General features: G+C 49.3%; 1 protein-coding gene across 2 annotated transcripts in view; it reads left to right on the top strand.

Annotated features, from left to right (window-relative positions):
- Positions 1-27548, top strand: part of Dnajc11 (DnaJ heat shock protein family (Hsp40) member C11) — a 58987-nt gene that overhangs the window by 30040 nt on the left and 1399 nt on the right. The window contains exons 5-15 of one of the 2 annotated variants that reach the window (XM_008822437.3): positions 9924-10050; positions 11484-11608; positions 12503-12576; positions 16722-16911; positions 17379-17464; positions 17714-17830; positions 22655-22810; positions 24634-24703; positions 26182-26239; positions 26338-26480; positions 26915-27044. In XM_008822437.3, the coding sequence (XP_008820659.1) occupies positions 9924-10050; positions 11484-11608; positions 12503-12576; positions 16722-16911; positions 17379-17464; positions 17714-17830; positions 22655-22810; positions 24634-24703; positions 26182-26239; positions 26338-26480; positions 26915-27044 (1276 nt within the window). Of the gene's footprint in view, positions 1-9923; positions 10051-11483; positions 11609-12500; positions 12577-16721; positions 16912-17378; positions 17465-17713; positions 17831-22654; positions 22811-24633; positions 24704-26181; positions 26240-26337; positions 26481-26914; positions 27045-27548 lie in introns of both variants that reach the window. The other variant, XM_029558271.1, reaches the window with a different exon arrangement.

Here is a 27548-nt window from a genome sequence, read left to right as displayed (position 1 = left end):
GTCTCCCTCCCGCCCTTCCCTTGCCTCTTTTTTTCATAAATTAAAAAAAAAAAAAACTTTTTTTTTTAAATTTTATGTGTATGAGTTTTGTCTGCATGTATGTCAATGTACTACTACATGCCTACCATGCCCAAGGAAGCCAGAAGAGGGTGTCAGATCCCCTAGTTTTTAGCTGCCATTTTGGTGCTGGGAACTGAACACAGGTCCTCTATAAGAGCAGCCAGTGCTCTTATCCACTGTGCACCTCTCCAGCCCCTTGCTTGCTCTTGAAGCAATCTATCAACGCAGCCACATGCTTGGAGGGAAGAGGGACCAGGCAAAATAACACAGCATCACAATTTAATTCTCCTGGAGTCATGCCAGCTTAAACTGGGAAGCACAGGTGAACCTCTGACCAAATCCATCTAGAATTAGTTTTAGAAACACTAGCTTTTAAAGGACTGTTTTCAGGGCTGGAGAGATAGATGGCTCAGCAGTTAAGAGCACCAACTGCTCTTGCAGAGGACCGGATTTTGATTCCCAGCACCCACATGGCGGCTAATAGCTGTCTACAACTCCAGTTCCACAGGAATCCAATGCCCTCTTCTGATTCCACAAGCATTGCATGACACGGGTACACTCACACATGCACTCACATGCAGGCAATGTATGCATACACATAAAATAAAAATAAATAATTTATTTTAATTTTATTTTTATTTTATGTGTATGCCTGTATCGCCTGCTTGTAGGTAAGTGCACCTGTGTCGTGCAGTGCCCAAGGAGGGCAGAAGAGGCTGTCTGATCCCCTGGGACTGTCAGAGTTAACCGACAGTTGTTAGCTGCCATGTGGGTACTGGGATTCGAACCCAGGTCTTCTGCAAGAACAACCAGTGTTCTTAACTGCTGAGCCATCTCTCCAGCCCCTAAATAAATTTTTTTTTAAAAGGACTGTATTTTCTGAATAGGAGTACCTATTTGAATTTTGCATTTCAAAGTGTGTACAAGTCTGGTGTAATCTCAGCACGATGCCCAGGTAGAAGGATTGCTATGTGTTCAAGGCCAGCCTGGGCACCTTGTCAAGGATGACCTTGTCTCAAAAAGGAGAAAAAAAAGTATACACAGTCAAGAGCTGGTGATATACCTCAGTGGTGGAGCACTTGTCTACCAGGTGTTCAATCCCCAGTATCTGGATGGAGGAGGGTGGTGTGTATAGTCAGTGGGTCTGGTAGCACACGCCTGAAATCCCAGCTACTTAGAGAAGAAGAACAATCTTGAGTTCAAGGCCATCCTGACCTTGTCTCACAATAATTTTTTTTAATGGAGGGGTATCTGGAAATACAGCTCTATAGTAGAGTACCTAGCATGCACAGGGCCCTGGGTTCAGTCCCCAGCATTGCAGAGCACACACACACTCACACATACATTGGTTGACTGAATCCCAGAGGGACTGGTTATAGGACCTCTCAGATAACACATTCACTCCACAGTCCCCTGTAAGGGGGGGGGGGATTCATATAACCTAGATACATTTTCCTGTGTTTAAAATCCTCTCCAGGCCTGAGGATAGAGCTCAATGCTGAAGCACTGCCTGGTGTGTGTGGCTGTAGGTTCAGTCCCCCACCCCAAAAAAGTCATTTTAGAGTACTTATAATAATTTGACTAGTTCTTATACTGTATTGTTTCAGGAGTTAAGACAAGAAGACCAGGAAAAGGAATCTGTACGTGTTCCATAGGGATGCTTTTATTTTGTTTCCTGAGTATTTTAAATGCATACTTGAATACACAGATGTGTACCTGTGGATATAGCAGGGCAGCTGTATTTGTGATGACCAACACCTCCCCTCCCATCAGGCCCCCAACGGATGATGCCTTCAGTCCTTCAGAGTTTTGGACAGAGGTGTTAAAGAATCAAATCAGAAGGCTGAACTGAGTCAGGGGCTGGAGGTAATTAGAGTCAGAAGCAGGAGTGCTCCAACTGTGCCAGGAATTCCCAGCAGAGATCTTGGGCACTGGAGAGGGTCTGTTCAGAAGGTCAGTGTTGGTCCATGGAGGTGGGGAAGGGGTGGACTGGCAGGAGCAGACTTTTGCCTTGAGAGCTTGGCATTATCTGGGGTTTGCTGCATCCAAGCAGTGAGTGACAGGAAGCAGCTCACTCCTGAGCGTGCGTCCTACGGTCAGGTGTGCTTGTCAGTCACTTACGGGGACTCTATAGATGTGTCTGCAGGCCATGTTTCTGTGCAGTGAGGGACAGGTGGGACCACTTCACACAGGGTACAAGTTATACTTAAGTTCCCAGTGTTTTACTACTTGTTGTTTGTTTGAGACAAGGTCTCACTAGGTAGACCAGGCTGGCCTCTAATTCACAGAGATCCACATGTCTCTGCTAGAATTAAAGGCATGCGTCACCACTGCCAGCCTTGCTTCTATAAACTGCTTATAAACAAACAGAAGCACTTCCCAGCCAGGAACACTGCTAATAGCAGTAGTAGCTGGACGTTGTGCTGCCAGACTGGGAGAGAGAACTCGAGCTGCGAGTCCATTTACAGGGACTTTAGGAGCAGAAAGTTTTGGAAACTCCTCCTCCAAAGAAGAAAGGGTGCTTCCCTTAAAATAGAGGGAAGCCAGACATGGTAATGCGTGTCTCTCATCCCACCATTCGAGAGACTAAGGCAGGAGAGTCATGACTTCAAGGATAGTCTGGGCTACTTAGAAAGCCTTTGTCTTTGAAAAAATTATTGGTTTGATTTGGGTTTTGGGGGGGGGGGTTCTTTTTAATATTCATTATTTTCATTTTATGTGTATGCATGTATTGCCTGTGTGTAGGTAAGTGCACCTGTGTCGTGCAGTGCCCATGGAGGGCAGAAGAGGCTGTCGGGTCCCCTGGGACTGGAGTTATTTATAGACAATTGTTAGCTGCCATCTGGGTGCTGGGATTTGAACCTGGGTCTTCTGCATGACCAGCCAGTGTTCTTAACCGCTGAGCCATCACTCCAGTCCCTGATTTGGGTTTATTTTTTGGCCTTTTTGAGACAGGGTCTCCCTGTAGCCCCAGCTGGCCTGGAACTCACTATGTAAACCAGGCTGGACTCAAACTCACAGAGCTCCACCTGCCTCTGCCTCCCAATGCTGGGATTAAAGGCCTGTGCCACCACTCCCAGCTCTTTTGTTTTAAAGAAAAAGACCACATGGAGACTATCAGTCTGTCAGCTGGACTCCCCAAGGACTCCAGCTGTAGGGGATTAGCAGACTGAATGCTGGTATGTGTGATTCTGCCCCTGACCACTTGGTGGTGGAGGGGAGGTTCTCTCTGTCTTCATCAGTAACAGTCATTAGTGAGGATTTTGCATCAGGATGTACAGGCCCAACCAAAAGGCTTGGTGGTGTGGATAAAAAATAATGACTGGCACAAAGTAGGCAGGACACAGGGCAAGCTGTAAAATGAGGACAGCTGTCCTCCCTTCTATGCCAAATTGTTGGAGGATTATATAAACACAAAATAGATGTTAAAGACTACGACAACCCTGCTCTGTAGGTGCTAGGTGGTGCTCTACCAAAGTGAGCCTCAGAGCCGGGCCTGGTGGCGCACACCTTTAGTCCCAGCACTCAGGAGGCTGGTCTACATAGTGCATTTCAGGCCAGCCAGAGCTACATTGTAAGGCCCCGTCTCAAAAGGCAAAAAAACAACAAAAATCTAAGACCAGCTTCAGAGCCTGACTTTGGGTTTTTGGCTCAGTCAGGCAATTCTTTGTCCATGGAGACTGGGTTGGATGGAGTCTTGAGATGTGAAAATGGCCCTCTGGTGCCTCCTTCCATGGCCAGACGCTAAGTGGTTTACAGCAAGGCTGCCTGCAGAGAGCACTTTGGGGCACAGAGGAGCAAGTAGTGTGTCAGCTGCAGCACGCAGCTCTTCGTGCAGGAAGCATCCCACAAAGGCCGCATGGGAGAGCCTTGGAGTCCAGAGCCGCAGATTGGGATTCAGCTCCTGCCTTCCAGGTCTCCCCGCCGGCCGACTGGGCTTGGTTTCTCCTGTGTCAAATAGGTGGTTGTCTCGAGGCCCAACCCACGAGTGTCTTTGGACTCCATAGTCCCTAGTTCCTGCTGCCTCTTCTCTGTCTTCACCTGTCGGGAATCCAGTGAGGCCTGAGGAGATGAGTCAGCGAGTAAAGTTGCCTGCTGCCAAGCCTGACAACCTGGGCTCCATCCCCAGCATCTACATGGTGGTAGAAAGAGAACTGAGTCCTGCAAGTTTGCATGCACACATGTGCACACACAATTTTAATTAAATGAGTGGGTTTTTTTGTTTGTTTTTTTTTTTTTTTTTTTTTTTTTTTTTTTTAAAAATCTTTTTGAGACAGGGTCTCCCTGTAGCCCCAGCTGTCCTGGAACTCACTATGTAGACCAGGCTGGCCTTGAACTCACAGAGATGTGCCTGCCTCTGCCTCCCAAAATGAGTGTAATTTTATAGTGATTGCTTTGGGCTCTGTGGCAGAGCACAGCCATCAGAACAAGCCTGGGGTGATGGCTTCAGTCCATTCTGTGGAAATGGTTGTGAAACCCTGAAGTCTCGAGCCATGGCTGCAGGTGATAGTGCAGGAGGAAAGCCCCTGGAACCGCGTTTGCTGAGCTCGGTGCTGGAAGGATCAATTCACCATGTACAGGAATGGCAGCAACAGATGGAACCGTTGTGGGAGAAGGGACGGATCTGGGTCAGTCTGGTCTCAGACACATGCTGTAATGTGAATGTGAGCTTTGGAAAAGCAGAGGGGTTCAGACAGAAAGTTACTGTCTTCAAGGTGGATATCAGCTTCAGGCCTGCTCACTACTGCTGTGCAGAATCACTTAGCAAGACTGAGAATTAAAGACTGCTGTGGACTGGGGCAGGAAGAGCAAGTGGTGGGTGGGCCAGGTTGTTCTTGAAATGCTGATAAGTCCAAATTTGATCCTCCCTAAAATGGTAGGGTATGGGTTCCAACTCTCAGATAAAATTAAATGATTCTTTGGCTGCTGTCTCAAGAGTTCAGTGCTAAAACAGACACATTCTTATTTGCCTCGGTAAACAAAGCAGATAAGGGTAGACTCAGGAAAAGTCACTGTTGAAATTTCAAGGATCTGTCTCAAAAAAAGAAAGAAGGGGCTTATTTATCCATAATCATTAATGAGAAAAAGGACAGAGGGCCGGTCTGTAAGCTACACTTTCCATCCACAGGCATCTCAGGAGGGAGAGCAGGTGAGAGGCAGGGGAGGGACAGGAAGCGGGAGACTGGACGATCCTTCTGATGGCATGTGCTCTCTGGACGCCAGTGCTGAGTAGACAATCCCACACGGGTAAGATCACCTAGAACTGCCAGGTGCAGAGGCGCGACCCAGAGTCCAGAGGCCAAGGCAGGACCTGGACCACATGCTGAGTTCCAGGCCAGCCTGGGAGGTATGGGAACACTACGTACACAGAAATGAGAAAAAAGAACCAGGAAATCTGAGTAAGACAGTCGGCTGCACTGTGTCCACGCTCTGGCTGCCATTTGTATAGATATTAACATTCAGTTGAACAGAAAAAAGGATATGCAGAATCTCTTACTTCTTACAGCTGCACAGGAACCTATAATTATCTTAGTAAAAGTTCCAGTCAAGGCTGCTGCTATTTCTCCTATCCCAGCTTCCCCCACTGTGAGCACCAGTGTTACTAAAGGTGTTTCACCTGAAATCCATCTCAGTGCATCACTCTACCGACTTGGAAAGAAGCTCTATTATTTTTAAAAAGAACCACATTACTAAAATTAAAATTATGAATACTAGTGAACCCACTCACCTACCCAAGAGCAAGATCTTGGGTAATTGATATCCGCAGGGTCCCCCAGCTCATACTTCAGAGTGACTGTTCCAGCGCATACCCAACCAGCCACACTAAGGAGTCCCTGTGTCATCTCACCCGTAGCCACGGCTGCTGTGTGTTGGTGATTGCAGTGGCCATGTCATGGGGGAAGGCAGTGTTTCACAGCACTCCTCCCCAGCCTCTGGCTCTTAATGATCTTTCAGCCCCCAGTTCTGCAGTGTCCCCTGGAGCTTGGAGAGGGGGTCGAATATTAATGCTGCTAGTGGAATGAGTGCTGAATCAGTGAAGAAAGGAGGGAGAGGGAGGGAAGAATACCAAGTAGCAATATTTCCTTTATGGTAAATGCAAATTCTCCAGCCTTTGCTCAGCACAATGAAATACAAGCCTATCAGGTTGCCACCTGGGACTATTTCAACACGCTGCCCATGGAATTCAGATGGGTGGCCAAGTTTGAGAACCACTAAGTTCACGCCCTGAGTTCCAGCCTTGACTTCCCTCAGTGATGAGCTGTGACCTGGAAGATGTAGGATAAAATAAACCATTTCCTCCTCAGGTTGCTTTCAGTCACGGTTTTTATCACAGCAATAGAAAGTAACTAAGACAAATGATGTTAGAAAATTCTAACCCTGAGACTGGAAAGATGGCTCAGCGATGAAGAGCACTGGCTGCTCTTGCTGGGGACCTAGGTTCAATTCCCAGCATCCACATGGCACCTACAGCTGTCGGTAACTCCAGTTCCATGGGATCTGATGCCCTCTTCTGGCCGGCCTCCACAAGTATTGCATATTGTGTGCGTAGGTGTGTTTACATGTACATGCAGGCACAACACTCATACACATAAAATAAAAATTTTTTAAAAATAGTAGATTTCCACTTAGCTGTAGCTTTATATAATGGAGTCAGAATTCAGATCCAACTTCTCATTCCTCCCAAACTCGTGACTTCTTGTTATATAAAAGCATATTGTCTTGGAAGTGAAAATTAATGCAAGTTGCAGGCCAGGCCTGTGTGGAGCATAAGGAAGAAATGCCCAGCTCTGGTGCTGACATTCCACCTTTACAAGGTGGTTTCCCTGAAACGGAGGAAGAAAAGGCAGCATCTGGGCCACTATCTGAAGTAAGGAAATGCCCCTGTCAACTCAGAGTGACCTAATCCGTCATTTTCAGGACAGTTAATTTCATGGAGTGAGTTGAGCCTGACATTCTCGCTCACTGTTGCCGTTCTGGTCTAGTCGTTTTCCATAGATTTGGGTCAGCACCAAACGATGTTGAGTCTAAAGTCACTGGCTCATTGAAGTTTTCAATTATTAAGGTGTTGTTTATAGAAACCACAGAGTGGTTGGAAAGTAATGACCTTCCAGTGGCCACCCCATTCTTTTTAGCAATGTATTTATTTATTTGACTTATTTTCATTTTATATGTATGTCTATTTTGCCTGCATGTGTGTAAGTTCACCTGTGTCACGCAGTGCCCACTGAGGTCAGAAGAGGGTATTAGATCCCCTAAAACTGGAGTTGTGGACATTTGTAGCCACCATGCAGGTGCTGGGAACTGAACCCAAGTCCTCTGCAAGAGTAGCCAGTGCTCTTAGCCGCTGGACCGTCTCCAGCCGGCAGTGTTCTCTGCACTTTCCATCCTCTAATGGCCACTCATCCTTTGGATCATCAGTCACTTAGTTGTCTGTCTTAGTTGTCTGTCACTAACACACACACACTTTGTGTGTGTGTGTTAGTGACAGGTCTTGTTATGTAGCCCAGACTGGTTTGGAAACTTATTCCTCCTGCTTGCGCTTTGCCAATGCTAGGATTATGGACATACACCACCATGCCCTGCTGAATAGCTACTATTTGAAAAACTAAGCCCAGTGTGGTAGCACACATCTGTAAGCTAGCACTCAGGAAACTGAGACAGGATTACCACACATTCAAGGCTAGCCTACATGATATCATGATTCTCAGGCCAGCCTGGGATACAATTTTATGAACATAAAAGGCATAAAAGGGGGCTGGAGAGATTGCTCAGTGGTTAAGAATACTGGCTGGTCTTGCAGAAGACCTGGTTGAGATCCCAGCGCCCACATGGCAGCTAACAACTGTTCATAACTCCAGTTCCAGGGGAATCTGAAGCCCTCTTCTGACCTCCACGGCATTGCACGACATGGGTGCACTCACATACATGCAGGCAATACACTCACACATAAAAACAATAAATTAAAAAATTTTTTTTTTTCTTTTTGAGACAGGGTCTCCCTGTAGCCCCAGCTATCCTGGAACTCACTATGTAGATCCGCCTACCTCTGCCTCCCAAATGCTGAGATTAAAGGCGTGCACCACCACACCTGGCAATAATTTTTTTTTTAAAAAAAAAGGCATAAACAAGCTAAGCTGGGCATGGTGGCGCACGCCTTTAGTCCCAGCGCTCAGGAGGCAGAGGCAGGTGGATCTCTGTGAATTCAAGGCCAGCCTGGTCTACATAGTGAGTTCCAGGACAGCTGGGGCTACAGGGAGACCCTGTCTCAAAAAGACAAAAATAAAATAAAAAATAAATAAATAAAAGGCATAAACAGGGCTGGAAAGATGGCTCAGCAGTTAAGAGCACTGGCTGCACTTACAGAGGACTAGGGTTTGGTTCCAGCACCCACATGGTGGCTAACAAACATCTGTAACTCCAGTTCCAGGGGATCCGAAGCCCTCTCCTGAGAGGCCGTATGTGAGCAATACAGGCACATGGTATACTTGATACCTGCAGACAAAAGACTCGTGCATAAAAGTAAATTTTTTAAAAAAAACTGTAAGCATTGCAGGCCCTATATCGTGGCTCACACCTTTAATCTGATCATTTAGAATCCTGACAGAGACAGCCAGATCTCTGTGAGTCCAAAGCCAGCCTGGTCTACATAGGGAGTTCCAGGCCAGCCAGGGATATATGATGAGACAGTTTCAAAAAACAAAAACGCATAAACAGGCTGGGAGTACAACTCATGGCTCTACTTGTATAGAGGAGGAGGTCCTGGAGTGTTTGAATGTTTTGCCTGCATTGATATAAGTGCACCAATGCCTACACATGGTGTATAACATGTAGGCACTCACACATACACATAAAATAACCTTTAGTCGGGTGTGGTGGCACACACCCTTAAAGCCAGCCTGGTCTCCATAGTGAATCTAGGACGGCTGGGGCTACAGGGAGACCCTGTCTCAAAAAGACCAAAAATAAAAAAAATTTTTAAAAAATAACCTTTAAAAAAATTTTAAAGATGTGCAGGGCTGGAAGAGATGGCTCAGTAGTTAAGAGCACTTTTTTAAAAGATACATACCCATGAGGAAAATCTTAGAACTATAAAAGAAAATGATAAGAAATTGATTTTTTTTTCTGAGATAGGAAGATTTTTGTCAGTCATCAGAATTTTAGCTTAGTATTTCTTAAGAAAAATGTGGTCTTCTGTTTCTCATAACTTAATTTGTTGGTTTGTTGTTGTTGTTGTTTTCTGTTTTTTTGTCTTTTTGAGACAGGGTCTCCCTGTAGGCCCAACTGACCTGGAACTCACTATGTAGACCAGGCTGGCTTCAAAAACAGAGATTCACCTGCCTCTGCCCCCCAAGTGCTGGGACTAAAGGCATGTGCCACCACTCCCGGCCTCATAACTTAATTTGTAAATTAGTTTTAGAAGATAAAACAACTTTTGACTGTCCTGTATGTCCATCTTGTTTGTGCCTCTTTGTCTTGAGGGTCTTTTGTCTTATGGAGTTCTATGGTAGCTATGATTAGCTGGGTCTAGGTGCTGAATCCAGGGTCTTGTGTGGTCCCTGCAGACCAAATTGTGTTGCCAGTACTTTTCCTTGCTGTGGTTGTCATCCGTTGGCAGTCGTGAAGGCTGGCTCACTGGATCTGGTGCCTTCTAGCTCTCACAGTCTGTGGCATTCTGCAGCATTGTATTTGAAATGATATTCATGCTCTGTGGGCTTTATGGCGGAGTGTCCTGCCTAAGCCCAGGGACCATGAAGGCCAGTTGCCTGGCTCATTCAACTGAGCACACTCCTTAAATATACTCTGGCTTTGTTCATTCCACAAACACCGCCCCTTCATGCTAACTGCTTGTTTTTCTGCCCCAGGGAACCATCAGCGTTGGAGTAGACGCCACTGACCTTTTTGATCGCTATGATGAGGAATATGAAGATGTATCTGGAAGTGGCTTTCCGCAGATTGAGATTAATAAAATGCACATATCCCAATCCATTGGCACATGCACGGACACACACACACACACACACACACACACACACACCCCTCTCCAGGTAAAGTGTACACACACACACACACACACACACACAATCCATTGAGGTAAAGTACACACACACACACGCACACACACACACACACACCCCTCTCCAGGTAAAGTGTACACACTCTCTCTCTCTCTCTCTCTCTCTCTCTCTCTCTCTCTCTCTCTCTCTCCCTCTCCAGTGCAGCTTGTGCTTGAGTTAATGAGGTGGCTTGTGCTCGAGTTAATGAGGTGTAGTGCTGGAGCGGCTGGGATGAGTCGGCTCAGGGTTTCTCCTCATCTTTATTTATGAAAGGCTGCAATTAGCCCCTTAGAGAGGGAAGATAGGGTGCAGACTCCAGTCTCGGCTTTGTCACAAGTGAGCCGGCATGAGTGCCAGGTCTCGCCATTGGGACATGCTAATGTGCAAGGGGAGAAGCCAACCTCCATGAATGATTCTCAAAACCTGTTTCAGTTGGAAGGCACACTCCATTGTGTGCTGAAAGGTGGTGGCAGCTCTGCGTCCTGAGCCGAGTCAGGAAAGTGTCACCTTTCTGCCCACTGTGTTGGTTCAGCAGGCTCAGGCCATTCTACAGGAGGCCTCTGCCTCTGCTCACTTATTTATTATCAACCACATGGGCCTCACGCATGGACCTAACTCAGAGAAACTTGTCCCTTCTAACAGCCTCTGAATGCCTCAGTGAAGCAATGGGAGGGTCTTCAGTCCCTCCTGGAACCTTGACAGCCAGTGAGAAGGCCTGTGTAGAGTCACTCTGCAGTCCCACACATTGGCATGCTAAAGACCAGTGTTTAGCACTATTGGCTTGTGTTTTTAGAAATTTCCCATAATGCTGGGCATGGTAGCACATACCTTTAATCCCAGTCATGGATCTCTGTGAGTTCAAGGCCAGCCTGGTCTACATACATAGTGAGTCTCAGGCCAGCTGGGGCTACAGGGAGACCCTGTCTCAAAAAAGACATAAATTAATTAATTAATTTTCTCTAATGCTTTTGGAGCTGGGGATGTCACTCAGTTGGTAGAGTGTTTGCCTGGTAAGCACAAGGCCCTGGAGTCAATCCCCAGTACCACATGCATATATCCATTTAGCTGGGCATGGTGACATATTAGCCTATAATCCTAGCACTCAGGAGACATAGACAGGATGGTCACCCCACAAGTTTGAGGCCAGCCAAAGCTACATAGTAGGACCCTCTTGTCAAAACAGATCTTTTGGCAAACATACTCCTCACGTTATGGCACGTACACTGACACGAGGTGAGAGGTGCTGAGGTGGCCACCGTCACGTCCTGACCTGCCAGGTCACCTGTGCCTCGCTTCACAGTGAAACCCCAAGGCCGCTGGCACTCGCTTCTCCTCCCGTGCCTCAGTGTTACAGCAGCTGTCTTTTCCAGGCACCCTTGACAGCTACAGACACAGCCATCCTCTCCGGAAGCCTCTCTACCCAGAATGGCAATGGAGGCGGCTCCGTTAACTTTGCACTCCGACGAGTCACTTCCGCAAAGGGATGGGGAGAGGTGAGACAGTCGGCTGGGTTCCGTTGTCCATGCACAGATGTATTTCTGAGCAGTCACACTTGTGAAAGCTAACCCTCATTGTGCCCAGGGTGACATCACAGTGTGACAGGGTTCTAAATGTCAAACTTGAGACACTGGCTACAAAAGAGACTGTGTCTGAGCATTCCCGTCAGCCTGCCTAACAGCATCAGGATAAGACGTCCTTTGAGATGCCGGCTCTGGGAAGTCAGCATCTTTGTTTCCCTGGGCTGACCTTTTGGCTACACTGGCAGAAGACATGCTAGTCTGAGTGTCCGTGTCCGGTCCATGGTTGGCGGTTATCGAGGAGCTGGCTCTGCTGAATAAATGGGGCTTGCAGCAAATTAACATTGAAGAGTTACTTGCAAGTCACACAAACTAGTAAATGAGGCACCAGGATGACTGCATCTTCCAAGGCCAGGAGAGTGTGGCAGGGCCGATGGCTTTAACATCAGACCCCCAAGACCTATCCCAGTCACCCCAGACACCTTCCCAGCAGAGGGGCCAGTGCTGCAGGGGGCCAGCACGGAGTGGCTCACCTGACCGTAGCGTGCAACAGGCGGTGCTGCAGCAGGGAAGGTGCAGACCACCAGACTCCCCCTGACCTGAGCGGGGGAGGCAGGGATCCAGGGTAGGCACCTTCTTTGGAGGAGCCTCTTTCTACGCTCTCAGCCCCCTAGGGGCTAGGAATCGGGCAGCAGTCATCTCCAGAGGCAGGCGAAGCTGACTTATTTAGGAATCTGTTGCCCATTCTGTTCACAGCCCAGCCAAGAGCATTGAGGCTAAGGAAGGAATTGTAGTTGGAGGTGCATGAGCCCTGGGTTGCTGCCGAGATAGGAGCGCCACTAATACCTTCTCTGTTTATTTTTCCAACAGTTGGAGTTTGGAGCTGGAGACCTCCAGGGGCCTTTATTTGGGCTCAAGCTGTTCCGTAATCTCACACCAAGATGGTAAATATAAGGGATAGCTCCTTTTTGGTGATCTGTGTCAGCTTAGGATACTAGGTAGAGCCTGTGATGTAATCACCATCATTTGGAGTTATCATTAGTGTCCTACAGAGTTAGCACACTGCAGCAGATGCCCTGGCAGCCTGCAGGCCGGAAGCTCTGCGCTGGGAAGCAGGGAAGCCCCCATGGGCCTCACCTCTGTGCTGAGAAGTGGTCCTGCTTGGAGAATTTGCCCCATAGTCCTGTGAGGACCATGAATCAAAGAACAGTGCAGTCTGCAGTGTTCAGGGATGTGCGGGTCTTCTCTTTTCCCTTCCTCTTGGCTGCCGCTGTGACCACGCGCTCTCAGGGCTATGTGTGTGTCTAGTTTCCTTCCCAATTGCTGTGACAAAATACCCCGACAAAAAGCAGCTTGGGGTAAGGGTTTATTGTGGCTCTCAGCTCCAGATCACAGTCAGTCATTGTGGGGAAGTCATGGCAGCAGAAGCTTGAGGGAGCTGCTCGCAGCACATCAAAGAATGCTTGCCTGCAGCATTCAGCCTGCTCCCTTTTCACACAGTCCAGAGCCTACATCACGGGCTTCCCACCTGAGTTAGCTCCATTGACAAAGTCTCCCACGGGCTCACCCACACACCATCCTAGTCTCCACAGCTTCTCACTGAGATTCCATTCTCAGGTGATTCTAAATTGTGTCAAGTTGACAGTTAACCACCAGGGCCAGGAATATGTCTCAGCACGTGGAGCTGCCTGCTCCCAAGCCTTAAGACCTGGTGGAAGGAGAGAACTGACTCCTGAAGGCTGTCTGACTAACGCAGACTGTGGCGTGTATGTGCCCAAGTGACGTACATACAGAGAAATGGATTTTTTTTTCTAATCTTAAGGCTGCTGTCCCTTCTGAAGCCACAGCAGTGCCCTTCTTTCCCTTATGGGCTCAGGGTCTCTGTGAGCTCACCTCTCTTTCTTCCTGGGGAAGTAAAACTGAAGGAGTCCGGGGGGCAGGGGGGTGGGTTTTAACATGGAAGCTGTTTTATTTCCAGTAAATATGTGTCTGCATACCTATAAGGTTGTCCTTCAGTCCAGAGGGATGGATGATGACCATGGCAGGTGGGCAGGTGTAAGAAGCTGTGTGAGTGACAACAGACAAGAGGCTTGGACAGTATAAGAGGGCTGCCAACTCAGCTCTTCAGGCAGAAGGGGATAGTGGAAGGCACAGACATTCTAGGTCTACCCAGAGTCCTCAAGTCTCTACGAGTTGGATTTACAGGACTGGGAAGGGGATGGGGACAGTAGCATGCATAACCACATGCTGGGGATTCCTTGTGGGCATGTATCAGTGGTGTCCTGTCTTAGGGTTGTCATGCTGGGTGCTGATAAAAAGCTAATGCCAGGCACAGTGGCACATACCTTTAATCTCTGCACTTGGGAGGCAGAGGCAGGTGGATCTCTGTGAGTTAAAAGCCAGCCTGGTCTACATAGTGAGTTCTAGCTGGGGCTACAAGGAGACCATGTCTCAAAAAATAAAAAAAGCTGACTACCAGCCAGGTGTGGTGGCGTACTCCTTTAGTCCCAGCACTTGGGAGGCAGAGGCAGGTGGATCTCTGTGAGTTCAAGGCCAGTCTGGTCTACCTAGTAAGTTCCAGGCCAGCTGGGGCTACAGGGAGACCATGTCTCAAAAAGACCAAAAAAAAAAGAAAGAAAGAAAAAAACTGACTACCTAGGGAGCTAGGAATCTGGTTGTTCAGGTCCCCAGATGATTGTGTGTGTGTGTGTATTTTTTAAGAGAGTTGGAATTCATTAAGGAAGTTCAGTGGAGATTCTCAGCCCTAGAGTTAGAGAAAGAAAAGCTCCTGGGAAATGAGACTCCCAAGAATGTGACCTGAGCCTCTCAAAGCAGCATCACCTAAGCTCTCTTTCTTCTCTTTTCTTTCTTTTCTTTATTGTTTTGCACGTTGGGATGTGTCTATGCGTGTGTGTGTGCGTGTGTGTGTGTGTGTGTGACTGTGGGATGTGCATGTGGAAGTCAGGACAACCGAGGTGTCAGTCCTTGCCCTCCACCTTGTCTGCGGCAGGGTCTCTGCTATGTTTCCTCTGGATCTGCCAGGCTGGCTGGCTCTGGAGCTTCTGGGGATGCCCTGTCTCCACTCCAAGTCCCCAGAGGACACTGGGGTTACAGACACTTGCGCTACAGCACCCTGCTTCTGTCTGGGTTCTCAGGGTTCAGACTGAGGTCTTCACACTCCCACAGCAAGCACTTTACCCACAAGCCCCATTCCTCTAGGTGGTTCTAAGATCAGACGATTTTAGGAGATCCTTGTTAAGGGAACTCTTGTGACCATTTCCTTCTGGGTAAGCATGGAAGTGTCCATGTGCTATACAGAGGACATAGGCTGGTTCATCATCAGCCCGCGTAGTCCAGGAAATTGAATTCTATTGTCATAATACCAGAGTTTGTCAGACTTGAAAATCCAGATTTATAAACAAGAAAGACTATAATAACAAGGGGTGCTTCATAAAGAGGGATGCCAAATTATTAACATGCCAGACTAGTTACATCTGTCCTTCAGGGCTCCCTAACCTGTGAGGCTTCTGGGGATGCCCTGTCTCCACCAGCTCTTTGTAAGGTCATATCTCTATCCAAAAGTTGCTATAAAACCAGATACAATGGTGCACACACTGGGGGTAAAGGAAGGAAGATTCGAAGTTCAAGGTCATCCTCGGCTACATAGGGAGAGTTTGAGGCCACCCTGGGATGGATATATGAGACTCTGAATCAAACAGGGTTTCTGTGTAAAGCCGGGTGTAATTCCCCACTACTCTAGAGGCTGATGCAGGAGGATTACAAGTTTGAGATCAACTGGACAACTTAGTAAGACCCTGTCTCAAAAGAAAACAGGACACCCAAGTGTGGTTACACACACCTGTAATCCCAGCATTTGGGAAATGGAGGCTGTGGGAGTAGGAGTTCAAAGCCAGCCTCAGCCACGTGGTAAGCTTGAGGCCAGCTGTGCAGCCAGCCTGGTAGAATAGGCTCCTTTTCCCCATCTAGTGTATGCTTTGCTGGTCTTCCCACAAGAGCATTTTCCTCCATCTGGGACAAAATAAAACAGATCCTCAGTCTCTGTGGTAGACCAGGGATCTCATTCTTTTAACTTAACCTTGAAATTTCACTCAGCATCTTCTCTTGAAGTCCTTATGGTGAACTTCCTTCTCTCTGCCTGACCCTGACCCTAGGTGGGTAAAGCAGGAGCTCATGACAGAAGCCTTAGGGTTGCGGCCTGTGGAAAGTAATGGCTTGTTCATTCATCGGCTGAAGGACGCTATTGGAAACAGATACAGTCAGTAATCTGATAAGTTACTGTGTTTACTGCTCTTTCAATGGTAAATTTGTTATTTCCAGAGCTTAGAAAAGAAACCAACAGCTAGGCAGTGTATTCAACCTTGGACTGTATCCCAAAGAAACCAGCTGATCAGATGCCGCCTCAGTGCGTGCTGTGAATTTTGGTAAAGTAAGATTAAGATGTACGTTTTAGCCAGAAAGTGGGGCTGGGCTCCCTCCCTCAGAAGCTGATCTCGGAGCCCATGCAGGAAGCAGCTCTGCTGCCTGACTCACTAGTTATTGCTGCGGACGCACGTCAGGGTCCCTCAGGTAGTTGTTAAAAATACACTGCCACCTAGGTTCCACCCAGAAAAGTCTGACCTGGGTTGTGTGGGGTGAGCTTGAGGTGAGTGGGTCTGCATTCTGCTGCCCTCTGGCATTGTCTGGGAGGCTGTTGATCCTCTGAGCCACACTGAAGAAATTGGGGTGCCTGGCACAGGAGTGTCTGCAGATCAGCCAGGTATCATCCGTGTTGGTGGACTCTGGGAGCCGCCTTGTTTGAAAGTGTCCCCAGATCACACTGTAGAATCGCCATTGGTTGGCTTAGGAGCACAGCATTGAGGTGCCTCTAAGTCAGGGGGCGGGGGGCAAGGAGCGTGAGTCACTGGGAGGGCCCTGGTTCACGTTCTCATTCCCTGGTCTGCTGCCTTTCCTTGCTGAGAGCTGGCCCAGAAATTCGTGGGAGTGATGCCGAGAAAGGTCTTGCCTAGCGGGAGGAGATAGAACAGTCCAGAGCAGGTGTCATCCAGACCCTTTCTGTCTGTGTCCCCAGCTTTGTGACGACAAACTGTGCTCTGCAGTTTTCGTCCCGTGGAATCCGGCCTGGCCTTACCACCGTCCTAGCTCGGAACCTGGACAAGAACACCGTGGGCTACCTGCAGTGGCGATGGGGTATCCAGTCAGCCATGAACACAAGCATTGTTCGGGACACCAAGACTTGCCACTTCACCGTTGCCCTGCAGGTGAGCTGAGGACGCCCGTCATGTCCCTCTCCCTGCAATCCACGAAGGGCACTGTGGCCGGACAGAGAGAAGCTGGTAGGAAACAGGCCCCCTCAGAGCAGCTGTTCCCCAGCTCCCACCACCGAGGGACACAGGCCTACTGTCGCCAGGGTTTCTTGTTTCCTGAGAGGCTAGTAAATTGCACTTTTATGGAAAGTCTCGGTGTTTTACAGTCGTGCGTTGTGTAGCGGTCCTGTCAACAACCTCACAGTAAGATTATATCCCCTAGTGACCAATCTTAGCTGCCTTGGTTTCTGTAGGTCCACTGGGGACCCTCAGTGACAAAATCACTGACTTTTCTCAGCGTGTCATGCCATGCTTGTGGCTGTACTGCTCTGCACAGCAGTACCCAGCACCCGTTGGACAGCTAGGCATTGTCTTTTCAGAATGTTGAAGTTGGACCTGCATCTCTTCCTCTCTCTCCTCAGCTAGGGATCCCTCACTCCTTTGCCTTGATTAGCTATCAGCACAAGTTCCAGGATGATGACCAGACACGTGTGAAAGGGTCACTCAAGTAAGTCTCAGCCTTGCCAACACAGGTGAGCTTGCTCTGTGGAGGGCTGTCAGTGTGGAGCCTGGTGTGGGGCTTTGTGCACACCTCACACTCACGATGCTCCCTGAGGGGCTCTCCTGCTGGAGAATCTCCAGGGTGTCCCATGAGTGGTGGGTGGACAGGAGTGGGGGAGTAGAGATCCAGACTGTTCTCCATGTGGGCTGTGGGTAGAAGGGACACAGCTGCTGACCGCTGTGCTCTGCCCCACAGGGCTGGCTTCTTCGGGACAGTAGTAGAGTATGGAGCGGAGAGGAAGATCTCCAGACACAGTGTCCTGGGTGCGGCCGTCAGCATTGGCGTCCCACAGGGCGTGTCTCTCAAAGTCAAGTAAGCTGAACCTGAGCCTGGCTCTTGCTGTCAGGGAATGCCTGACGGTAGTTTGTGCTTTGGAATCAATTCCTCGGTGTGCCATTGCTTCTCGCTCAGCTGCGTAAGCAGAGATGAGGGGAGTACTAGTCTAGCAGTGAGATAGTGCGGGCCCAGGCCCTGCCCCACCTTCCCTGGCTGTGTGGTTGTCCGCTGGGTAGGTCACACCTCACCAGTTCTGCCCAGTGGCCCTGTGGCTCCCCAGTGCCACCCTAGGCACCGCAATATCGGCTTCCCTTTGTGTGATTGCTTGGCGCATGCATTCCTTTCTCCAGCTTGCCCGGTTCTTCAGAAATGCTGGCTGAGCTTGCTCAGGGCTTTGTTTTGTTCTGTTTGACATAGGGTCTCACATGGCCAAGGCCAACCTGAAACTCCTGCTTCAGCTTTGCCAGTACTGAGATTAGACGTGTGCCCCACACCCAGCTCCCATTTGCTGGCTTTCTGTTTTACTGCAGTTGGGCTTCTTCCCTAGCCCTTTGCAGAAGCAGCCTTCTAAGTGCCAGTGGGCATTCTCCTTCCTATACAGAGAACGGCCCTCCATCCTCAGCCAGGTGCCCCAGTGGCCCTCCCATTTTAATACCTCTCTGCACTGGGATTCCAAGACACCAAGCTCCAGCTCTGGATTTTCTTCCTGGTTGTCTCTTCCTGCTCCCAAACCTCTACCCAGAGGCAACTCTGGGAGATTGTCCTGGTCTATGTGAGCTCTTATCCCAAGTGGCTCCATCTGGCCTCATGATTTTTAGTGCCTTCATCTATAGATGCTGGTATTTAGTGGACTCCTAGAGCCAGTGTCCCGTGAATACAGGGGCCAACTTTACTGTATCTCCAGCTTCTGTCAGTAAAGTGCTTGCTCGAGAACCTAAGCTGATCCCCAGAACCCATGAAGAAGCCAAGTGAGGTGACACACTTGTGACTGCTGGGGGTGGAGGGGGTGGAAACAGAGTGCTCCTTGGGACTCACTAGCCAGCTAGCCTTCTAAGCGAGTTCCAGGCCAGTGATAGATCTCATCTTTAATAGCACCCTAGAAATGACACGAGGCCGTCCTCTGACCTCCATACTCAGAACACACACACGCACACACATATACGCAATAAAAAGAGTTCGAGGCCAGCCTAGGCTACACATTAAGACCCTGTCTCAGTAAATTTTAAAATAAAGTATCTGGGGCCCCGAGATGGCTCATTGCATAAAGTGCACTGTACATCCAGCACCCTTGTACAGAGCTCTGCTTGCACATCGCCCCAGCTGGCCTGGAAGTCACTATGTAGACCACGCTGGCCTTGAACTCACAGAGATCCGCCTGCCTCTGCCTCCGAGTGCTGGGATTAAAGGTGTGCACCACCACACCCGGCAGGCTTGCACATTTTAACAGCATTTCAGACGACCCTTCCTCTGCCTTCCGGTACACGTGCCCTTCTGACATCTCGGATACCTCAGTAAAGGACAGCTCCAGCTTTCCAGTGGCTCCATCCAAACACCTTGGCATTGCCCTTAATCTTCTGTTCTCTCAGTCCAAATCTGACATCCCATAGTCACCTCATATCTCTACAGAAAGCCTGTCCTGAACCCAGGGTTTCTCGAGGACTCTGCTGCCTCCCTCTGGTCTGTTACAGCTCTGCTCCTCATCTTTGTGTTCCCCGCAGTAATCCCGTCAGCCCCATCAGCTGTGTCACTCTCCTCAACACCTCAGCGTGAGGACCGGGTAGAGCCCATCGGTAGAGTGCTGGCCTAGCATATGGGGATCCCTGGGGCAACCCCAGTACCAGATGAAGCCCTCGCTGACTCCTCTGTTGAGGGCAAGGGCAAGGTTCTTCTGGTACAGCCCCTCACTGTCCTAACTGCTGCTTCCACCTGCTCCAGCTGCTCCTGAGGCACATCAGTTCCCACCTGGCCCTTGCTGACCTTCCAGCTCCACATGGCTGGTTCTTATGCTGGCCTCTTACCTCAGGGTAAATGTGGCCTGACTGCTAAAGCCATCACCTTCACCCTACAGCACCGCCTGGTACCTGAGTGGACCTCGGCCTATACGCTCTGAGCCGCTGTGTCTGTTTCAGAGGTCATAGCTGAGCAGCTTAGCAAGCTCAGAGACAGCTCCAGTCCTCCACCGTTGGAGACGATTCAGTAAAGGGTGATGGGCCAGAGCTGCTGCATTCTGATCCCCCTCTTCATCTGATTGGGAGCACTGCTGAGTGCACAGGTTGCTAAGGCACTGCACTCCAATCGCAGGTGTTTCGGTACTTTTGTGCAGATAACATCTGAATCGGATTCTTGTCACAAGGCTTGTCACCGTGAGCTTTTTGTGATAGACTTTCCAAACTTAATTTTTATATTGATTAGATGTCCTTTACCCATAACACTTGTGACCATAAATATATTGAATCTGAGACTTGGGAATATTTGTATGCACAATGAGGTGTCTTGGGGGTGGGACCCAAGTTTAAATTTTCTTTCAGAAATAGAGGGCTTTAAAATTTTTTATTTCACCTTCTGTCAGCATTTTGTAAATGGCTTTTCAAGTGTCATCTAAGTGTCCGATTGTTAGCATAAGTTTGTTCATATCATCTGCATGTCTTTTACTTATGGTGAGTTAATTGATAATTTGTGTACTTTCCAACTTCATTTTCTTTATTTTTAGGGTAGGGTCAAACCAGTTTATTCAGAGCTTGAGGGTAGAGAGGAGCTGACATGGTCCACAAAATTGCGTATCCTTAAGAGAGCAGATCTTCCTTCCACCTCATCACTAAAAAGCTATTTATTTTTTTAGACAGAGTGTATAGCCCTGGCTGGCCTGGAACTTGCTATGTAGATCAGGCTGACCTTGAACTCACAGATCACCTGCCTTTGCTGGGATCAAACCTCTGCACGGGCACACCCAGCCTTACATCTTTATTATATATAATTTTTTTTAATTACATATACTGTATTGCTTGCATATATGAATGCACACGTCAGCCAATGCCCACAGAGGTCAGAAGAAGACGTCAGATTCCCTGGAACTGGAGCTACAGATGGTTGTTAGCCATGTGGGTGCTGGGAGTCGAACCTGGGTCCTCTGCAAGAGCAGTCAGTGCTCTTAGCCATCTCTCCAGCCCTCCATCTTTTTCTTGAATCAGTTTGTCTGGTACTTGGTTTTGGTTTTTGTTGCTATTGTTTTGTTCTGTTACTGTTTTCCAAAAAACTCATTTTTTTTCTCTCTTTTATTTCTGTTGCGTTTCACTGGCTTGTAATCCTTTTATTCCTTTTATACTGATTTTGGTTTCTCTTTGCCTTTTTTTTTTTTTTTTTTTTTCTTTCCTGTTTTGCTTGAAACAGGCTCCCACATAGACTCAGCTGGCCTCAAACTCACCATGTAGCTGTGGCCAGGTTCAAGCTCCTGACCCTCCACCCTCCACCTCCTGAGTGCTCAGATTACAGGCATACACCATAATGCCCACCTTTTTTTCTTTTTCTCTTTTTTTTCTGAGATAAGGTCTTGCTCTGTAACCAAGGCAGGCCTGAAATGCACAGCAATCCTGCCACCAGGCCTGCCTGGCTGAGACCTTTCTTTTCTAGTAATAACATTTTAAGACAAAGTTCCTTTTAAATACTACTTCATCTCATACATTTGATAATGTTGTGTTTTCTTTATCAGGCAATTCAAAGTATTTTCTAGTTTCATTAGAAATACATTGCTCACTGGGCGTGGTGGTGCACACCTTTAATCCCAGCACTTGGGAGGCAGAGGCAGGCAGATCTTTGTGAGTTCGAGGCCAGTCAGGTCTACATAGTGAATCCAGGACAGCTGAGGCTACAGGGAGACTCTGTCTCAAAAAAAAGAAAAAAAAAAAAGTTGGACAAATACATACTCCTAAATGAGCTGGGAGTCAGTTCAGTGGCAGAGCACATGGTTAGCATGTACAAGGCCTCAGGTTCCACTCCCAACACCAAAAGAGTAAAACGGGAAACTTGGCAGTGCCTTCTGTTTGGTCTGCCTGCCTCTAACTGCTGCCCAGTTCTTGACGTCTTTGTTTTAAAATAAAACAAAAGCAAGCAAAGGCTAATCTGAGACCCAGTTGGTAGCACAGAGGGAGACTGGGACAGGAGGAGTTCAAGGCCACCCTGGACAACTTAGTGAGACACACCTCCTCCCAATCCTCCATCTCAAAACATGAATAAAGTCCTTGTTTTGTTTAAGATGTTTTTATTTTTTATGTTTATATGTGGTGCCTACAGAGGCCAGATGATTCAGAGCCCCTGGAATTAGAATTATAGGTAGTTATGAGCCATCTGGTATGGGTGCTGGGAACCAAACTCTGGCCCTCTGCAAGAGCACAAGGAGCCCTAATCACTGAGCCATCTCTAGCCCCAATCCTTATTTTTATATGTAGTCAGGCTTCCGTTGCTCTCTCTGGGACCATTAATCCAGGAAGTCCTCAGCCTTTACGGGGCCTCCTTAACTTGGTAACTTCTGAAATCTTTTGAGCTGTCTCCAGGACTTCATGCCTCTCCTCACAGACCTTTGATTCAGCATAGCCATAGAGCATGGAGTATGTGCATTTGCTCTGGTGAAGCTTTCGCTTATGCTTTGTCCTTGAGGTCAGTGCAGAGTGGGACCTTCAGTCAAACTAGTCAACTCCTGAAGCTAGGCTTCACAGCAGGGAATGGGAGAGGGTAGCCTGTTAAGCTGGCAGGCCACACGCTCCCTGTAGTTGGTGTGCGGGCACCTGAGAGGTTCTTCCCGTGGCTGAGACCCCCTGACTCTCCCTGAAGACTCACTTGGGTGTTTTGTGTGTGTTCATTCCCCAGGCTGAACAGAGCCAGCCAGACCTACTTCTTCCCTATTCACTTGACGGATCAGCTCCTGCCCAGTGCCGTGTTCTATGCCACCGTGGGGCCTCTCGTGATCTACTTCGCTATGCACCGTCTGATCATCAAACCTTACCTCAGGGCTCAAAAAGAAAAGTGAGTTTAACACTGAGAAACCTGTGCCTCCAACTCCTCCTCTAAACTAGAGACAGTAGGAGAAGCTGCTCCGTGGAACATTAGGCTAGACAATGCCAGCAAAGAGCTTAGCATGGCTTCCGAGACCTGCCAGGGCCTCAGTAAACCTTGGCCAGCAGCAGCGGCAACAGACAGCTACCCCTTCCTTTGCCAGTCCCATTTTCAGAAAGGACGAGATATTAGGGCCTGGAGAGATGCTCAGCAGTTAACAGCTCTGGCTGCTCTTGCAGAGGACCCAGGTTCGATTCCCTGCACCCACATGGTGGCTAACAGCCATCCATAACTCCAGTTCCAGGGGAAAACAACATCCAGTTCTGAACTCCGAGGGCTTTGCATGATGCAGGTGCACCTACCTACGTGCAGGCAATACACCCACACATAAAATGTTTTAAAAATTTTTTTTGGTCTTTTTGAGACAGGGTCTCCCTGTAGCCCCAGCTGTCCTGGAACTCACTATGTAGACCAGGCTGGCCTCGAACTCACAGAGATCCACCTGCCTCTGCCTCCTGAGTGCTGGGATTAAAGGCGTGTGCCACCATGCCCAGCTAAAATTAAAAAAATTTTTTTAAAAAGTAAAATATTTAGCCAGGCGTGGTGGCACACACCTTTAATCCCAGCACTCGGGAGGCAGAGGCAGGGTATCTCTGTGAGTTCAAGGCCAGCCTGGTCTACATAGTGAGTTCCAGGACAGCTGGGGCTACAGGGAGACCCTTTCAAAAAGACCAAACAAAAAAAAAAAAAAAGATAAAATATCTGAAAAAAGAAAGAAGTGGATGTGCCTTCCATGACGCAGCTCTGCGCCGTCCCTCAGAACAGTCTCGTTGCCTTCAGAGGAGTCAGCGCTTCTCTTGCACTGAGCTCTAGTGTAGTGAGTGGGTAATGTTCCAGGGCGGTGCTACCACAGTCATGGAAAGCTTGCCTTTGCTTTTCTTGTTGGGAACCCACTGAGCCTAAACTGAGCAGGCGTATCCCTCAGAAACACAAGGTGGTATAGAGGTCCTCTGTGAGCATCCAAGCTACTGGGGCACTGAGCCAGCAAGGAGGGATGGGGCTCCTCTTCCGGCTGCCTCTGGCAGCTGCCTTCCTACAGTCTAGGCACCCAGTTCCCATGGAAGTTTAGGGCTCGGAACACAGAATGTGTGCTGGGCGTGTGTTCTGATAGGACTCATGTAGGCTGACTCCGAGTCCCTGTACTTTGCTACAGCAAAGTGTTGGGGTTTTTTTTAATATTTTATTATTTTTATCTTATGTGTTTGAGTGTATTGCCCACATGTGTCATGCAGTGCCACGGAGGTCAGAAGAGGGCTTCGGATTCCCCTGGAACTGGAGTTAAAGATAGTTCGTAGCCGCCATGTGGGTGCTGGGAATTGAACCCGGGTCCTCTGCAAGAGAAGTCAGTACTCTTAAACACTGAGCCATCTCTCTAGCCCTTGCAAGAGAAGTCAGTACTCTTAAACACTGAGCCATCTCTCTAGCCCTGGCAAAGTGTATTTTTATGTATCTAAAGTGATATGAATTATACCTGCCCAAAGTGCACTTTAAAACTCTTCAGAAGGTTAGCAGAATCTCCCGAGATCCCTGCCTCGTGGAGCCTTCCTCCCAAGGAGACAGGCGGGGCGCAGACTCAAAGGAAGCTGCACAGGCCTGAGGCTCTCAGGGAAGTACCTTCTAAAGTCCCACACAGAAACCTAGTTCCTATCCCGTGGTGCATGCTGGGCTCAGGTCCAGCAGGGGGCCCTGTTGGCTCACTGTGACACGTGTGCCTTGTGCTTCTCTCATGAAAGGGAATTAGAGAAGCAGAGGGAGAGCACCGCCAGCGACATCCTGCAGAAGAAGCAAGAGGCCGAAGCTGCTGTAAGTGCGCCGTGCGGGGCAGAGCCCAGAACGCCAGGACGCGCTCATTCGCCCTCTCGCTCTCTCTCTCTGTCTTCCTCTTGCCCTCACCCCCTCCTTTTCTCTCTGTCTCTGTCTCCTCTCTCTCTTCTCTCTCTCTCTGGCTCATCCTCCTGAAGCTGGCACTGTGAAAGAAGCTCCTTCACACCCAGTGCTGGTCTTGGCACCTTAGGTCTTTTCTTTTCCAACAAGCTTTACCACTGAGCCTTTCTGTGGCCTGTGGGGGATGTTCTGGAGACTTCAGACTCTGCCTGTGAGAGAAATACAACCACCAAAGCCTAACAAGGTTTTACAGTGGAAGTACTGCCCTCCTTTCTTCCCTCTACGCACTGCCTTTCATGGGACATGAGGGAGCAGAAGCATCCTGGCTAGCTACAGTGGGATTCCTGGTGACCAGAGAAAGGGCGGAAAGGCACCTGGGAGCATGCTGGGGGCCAGGCATGTATGTGCCCAGTGGAGGGCAGTGCATCGCCCTGCCCACTGAATAACACAGCAGTGCAGCATAAGACACTGGTCTTTTTTTGGGGGGGGGGGGGTCTTTTTGAGACAGGGTCTCCCTGTAGCCCCAGCTGTCCTGGAACTCACTATGTAGACCAGGCTGGCCTTGAACTCACAAAGATCTGCCTGCCTCTGCCTCCCAAGTGCTGGGATTAAAGGTGTGTGCCACCACACCTGCCAACACTGGTCTTTTTCAAGAAGAGTGGAGGGGCCATGGTGGCTCACACCTTTAATCCCATTGCTCAGGAGTCTGAGGCAGGCAGACCCCTGTGAGAGCAAGGCCAACCTGGTAGAGAAGTGAGTGCCAGGGATACAGGGAGACCTTATTTCAAAGAAAGAAGAGGTGGAGGAAGAGTGGGGGTGCCTTGCTGCTCAGGTGACCTGTCTCTGAAGCAACATCTCACTGTACCACAGACTAGCCCCAAACTCATTATACAGCCCAGGTTAGCCTTGAACTCATCACTGTGTATCTATTTTATTTATTTATTTATTTTGTCTTTTTGAGACAGGGTCTCCCTGTAGCCCCAGCTGTCCTGGAACTCACTATGTAGACCAGGCTGGCCTTGAACTCACAGAAATCAGCCTGCCTCTGCCTCCCAAGTGCTGGGATTAAAGGCATGCACCACCACGCCCGGCATGTCTCTTCATTTTTAAATACAGTATATTCAATAATTTCTCATCCGGTCACTCGCCTATGCAGAATCTCTAGAAAGAAATCTGAGGTGCTGTCCCCTCCCAGTGGAATCACTATGGGGGTTACACCATGTCGGTGACTCCTCACGCTGCCTGTAGAGCTGAGGGCTTCAAACCTTCGGATTGTTGAGCTGAGCTCACAGGGCCTGCTTCTTCCCTACGGTGTCCTAGCGCATGGCAGGCACGGGCACAGACTGGGTGTCTGCCATTCAAGCCCAGGGCCCGACCCGCTCACCTTGTCCTCTCAGGTCCGGCTGATGCAGGAATCTGTCCGAAGAATAATTGAAGCAGAGGAGTCCAGAATGGGTGAGAAGATGTCCTCTCTTGGGCTGGACTGGGCACTGGGGGTCTCGAGGGTTCCAAGGGAAGCCAGCCCTGCCTATTCCTGACTGATCGGTCCACAGGGCTCATCATTGTGAATGCCTGGTACGGGAAGTTTGTCAACGACAGGAGCAGGAGGAATGAGAAGGTGAAGGTGATTGACGTTACGGTGCCCCTGCAGTGCCTAGTGAAGGAGTCGAAGCTGATCCTCACGGAGGCCTCCAAGGTACAGCTTGACCGTCTGGCCCTGTGCTCACCCGAGCTACAGGGATGGCCACCTGGGGCTTAAGTCCATTTGGCAAGGACAGCCAGACCTACGGTGGGATGCTGCCTGGAACCTGCTTCCACTTCCCCTGAAATCACTCAGCAAGTATCCACAGAGCTCCCACCAGGTGCCAGGAAAATAGCAAACAGCCCACACCTGCCATGCCCCAGAAAGAGGATGTGGACACTCCAGAAGAGCCCTGGCTCCCCAAGAAGTCAGACCTCAGCTGAGTCAGTATATGCTGAGGAGGGACACATACTGAGGGCCAGTCTGGCCTAGGAACCCTTTGGAAAGGTCATTTCTTCAAGCTTCAAAGTTCGCATCCCTGTCCGCTGTGCCCAGGTAATGGCAGAGGGAAGCAGTACAGGCTTGGACTGACCCTCTGTTTGTTGCAGGCTGGGCTGCCGGGGTTCTATGACCCGTGCGTGGGGGAGGAGAAGAACTTGCGAGTGCTTTACCAGTTCCGAGGGGTGCTGCACCAGGTGATGGTGCCTGACGGCGAGGCCCTGAGGATACCGAAGCAATGTGAGTAGCCGCCCTGGCGGTCTCCTTCCCTGTAACAGGCAGGGTCATTGGTGACAGCTGAACATGTGAGCTGACAGCCACTCAGAGGACCAGACCTGCTGCCCAGGGCTCGCCTGGAGAAGCAGCATCGGCCCTGTCACAGATGGAGTTGAAGTTTGCTCTTGGCCAGGCACGGTGCCTCTCACCTGTACTGCAAGCATTCAGGAAGCTGAGGCCAGATCAGGAGTGGCAAGCCATCCTGGGCTACACTGAAGACCCGGGGCATCCCGAGCACAGCTGGGAGGGGGTGGGAGGGGGTGCTTCTAGGCAGGGTGCTTGGGGCCCAGCCCCCGACCGTGGATTGCTGAGCTGCTGTGGCAGGAAGTGGAGGTGCACTCCCTTTTCTTGTGTTTTTGGAGCCGGTCTTCCTGTGGCCCCAGCTGGCCTAGAACTCTCCATGTAGATTAGAGAGCCACCTCCCTCTGCTTCCCAGGTGCCCGGATTAAAGGCATGTGCCACCACCTC

Source organism: Nannospalax galili, unplaced genomic scaffold (assembly GCF_000622305.1).
Source record: "Nannospalax galili isolate Female #2095 unplaced genomic scaffold, S.galili_v1.0 scaffold1488, whole genome shotgun sequence".
NCBI classification, from domain to species: Eukaryota; Metazoa; Chordata; class Mammalia; order Rodentia; family Spalacidae; genus Nannospalax; species Nannospalax galili.
This window is presented reverse-complemented; position numbering and strand designations above follow the sequence as displayed.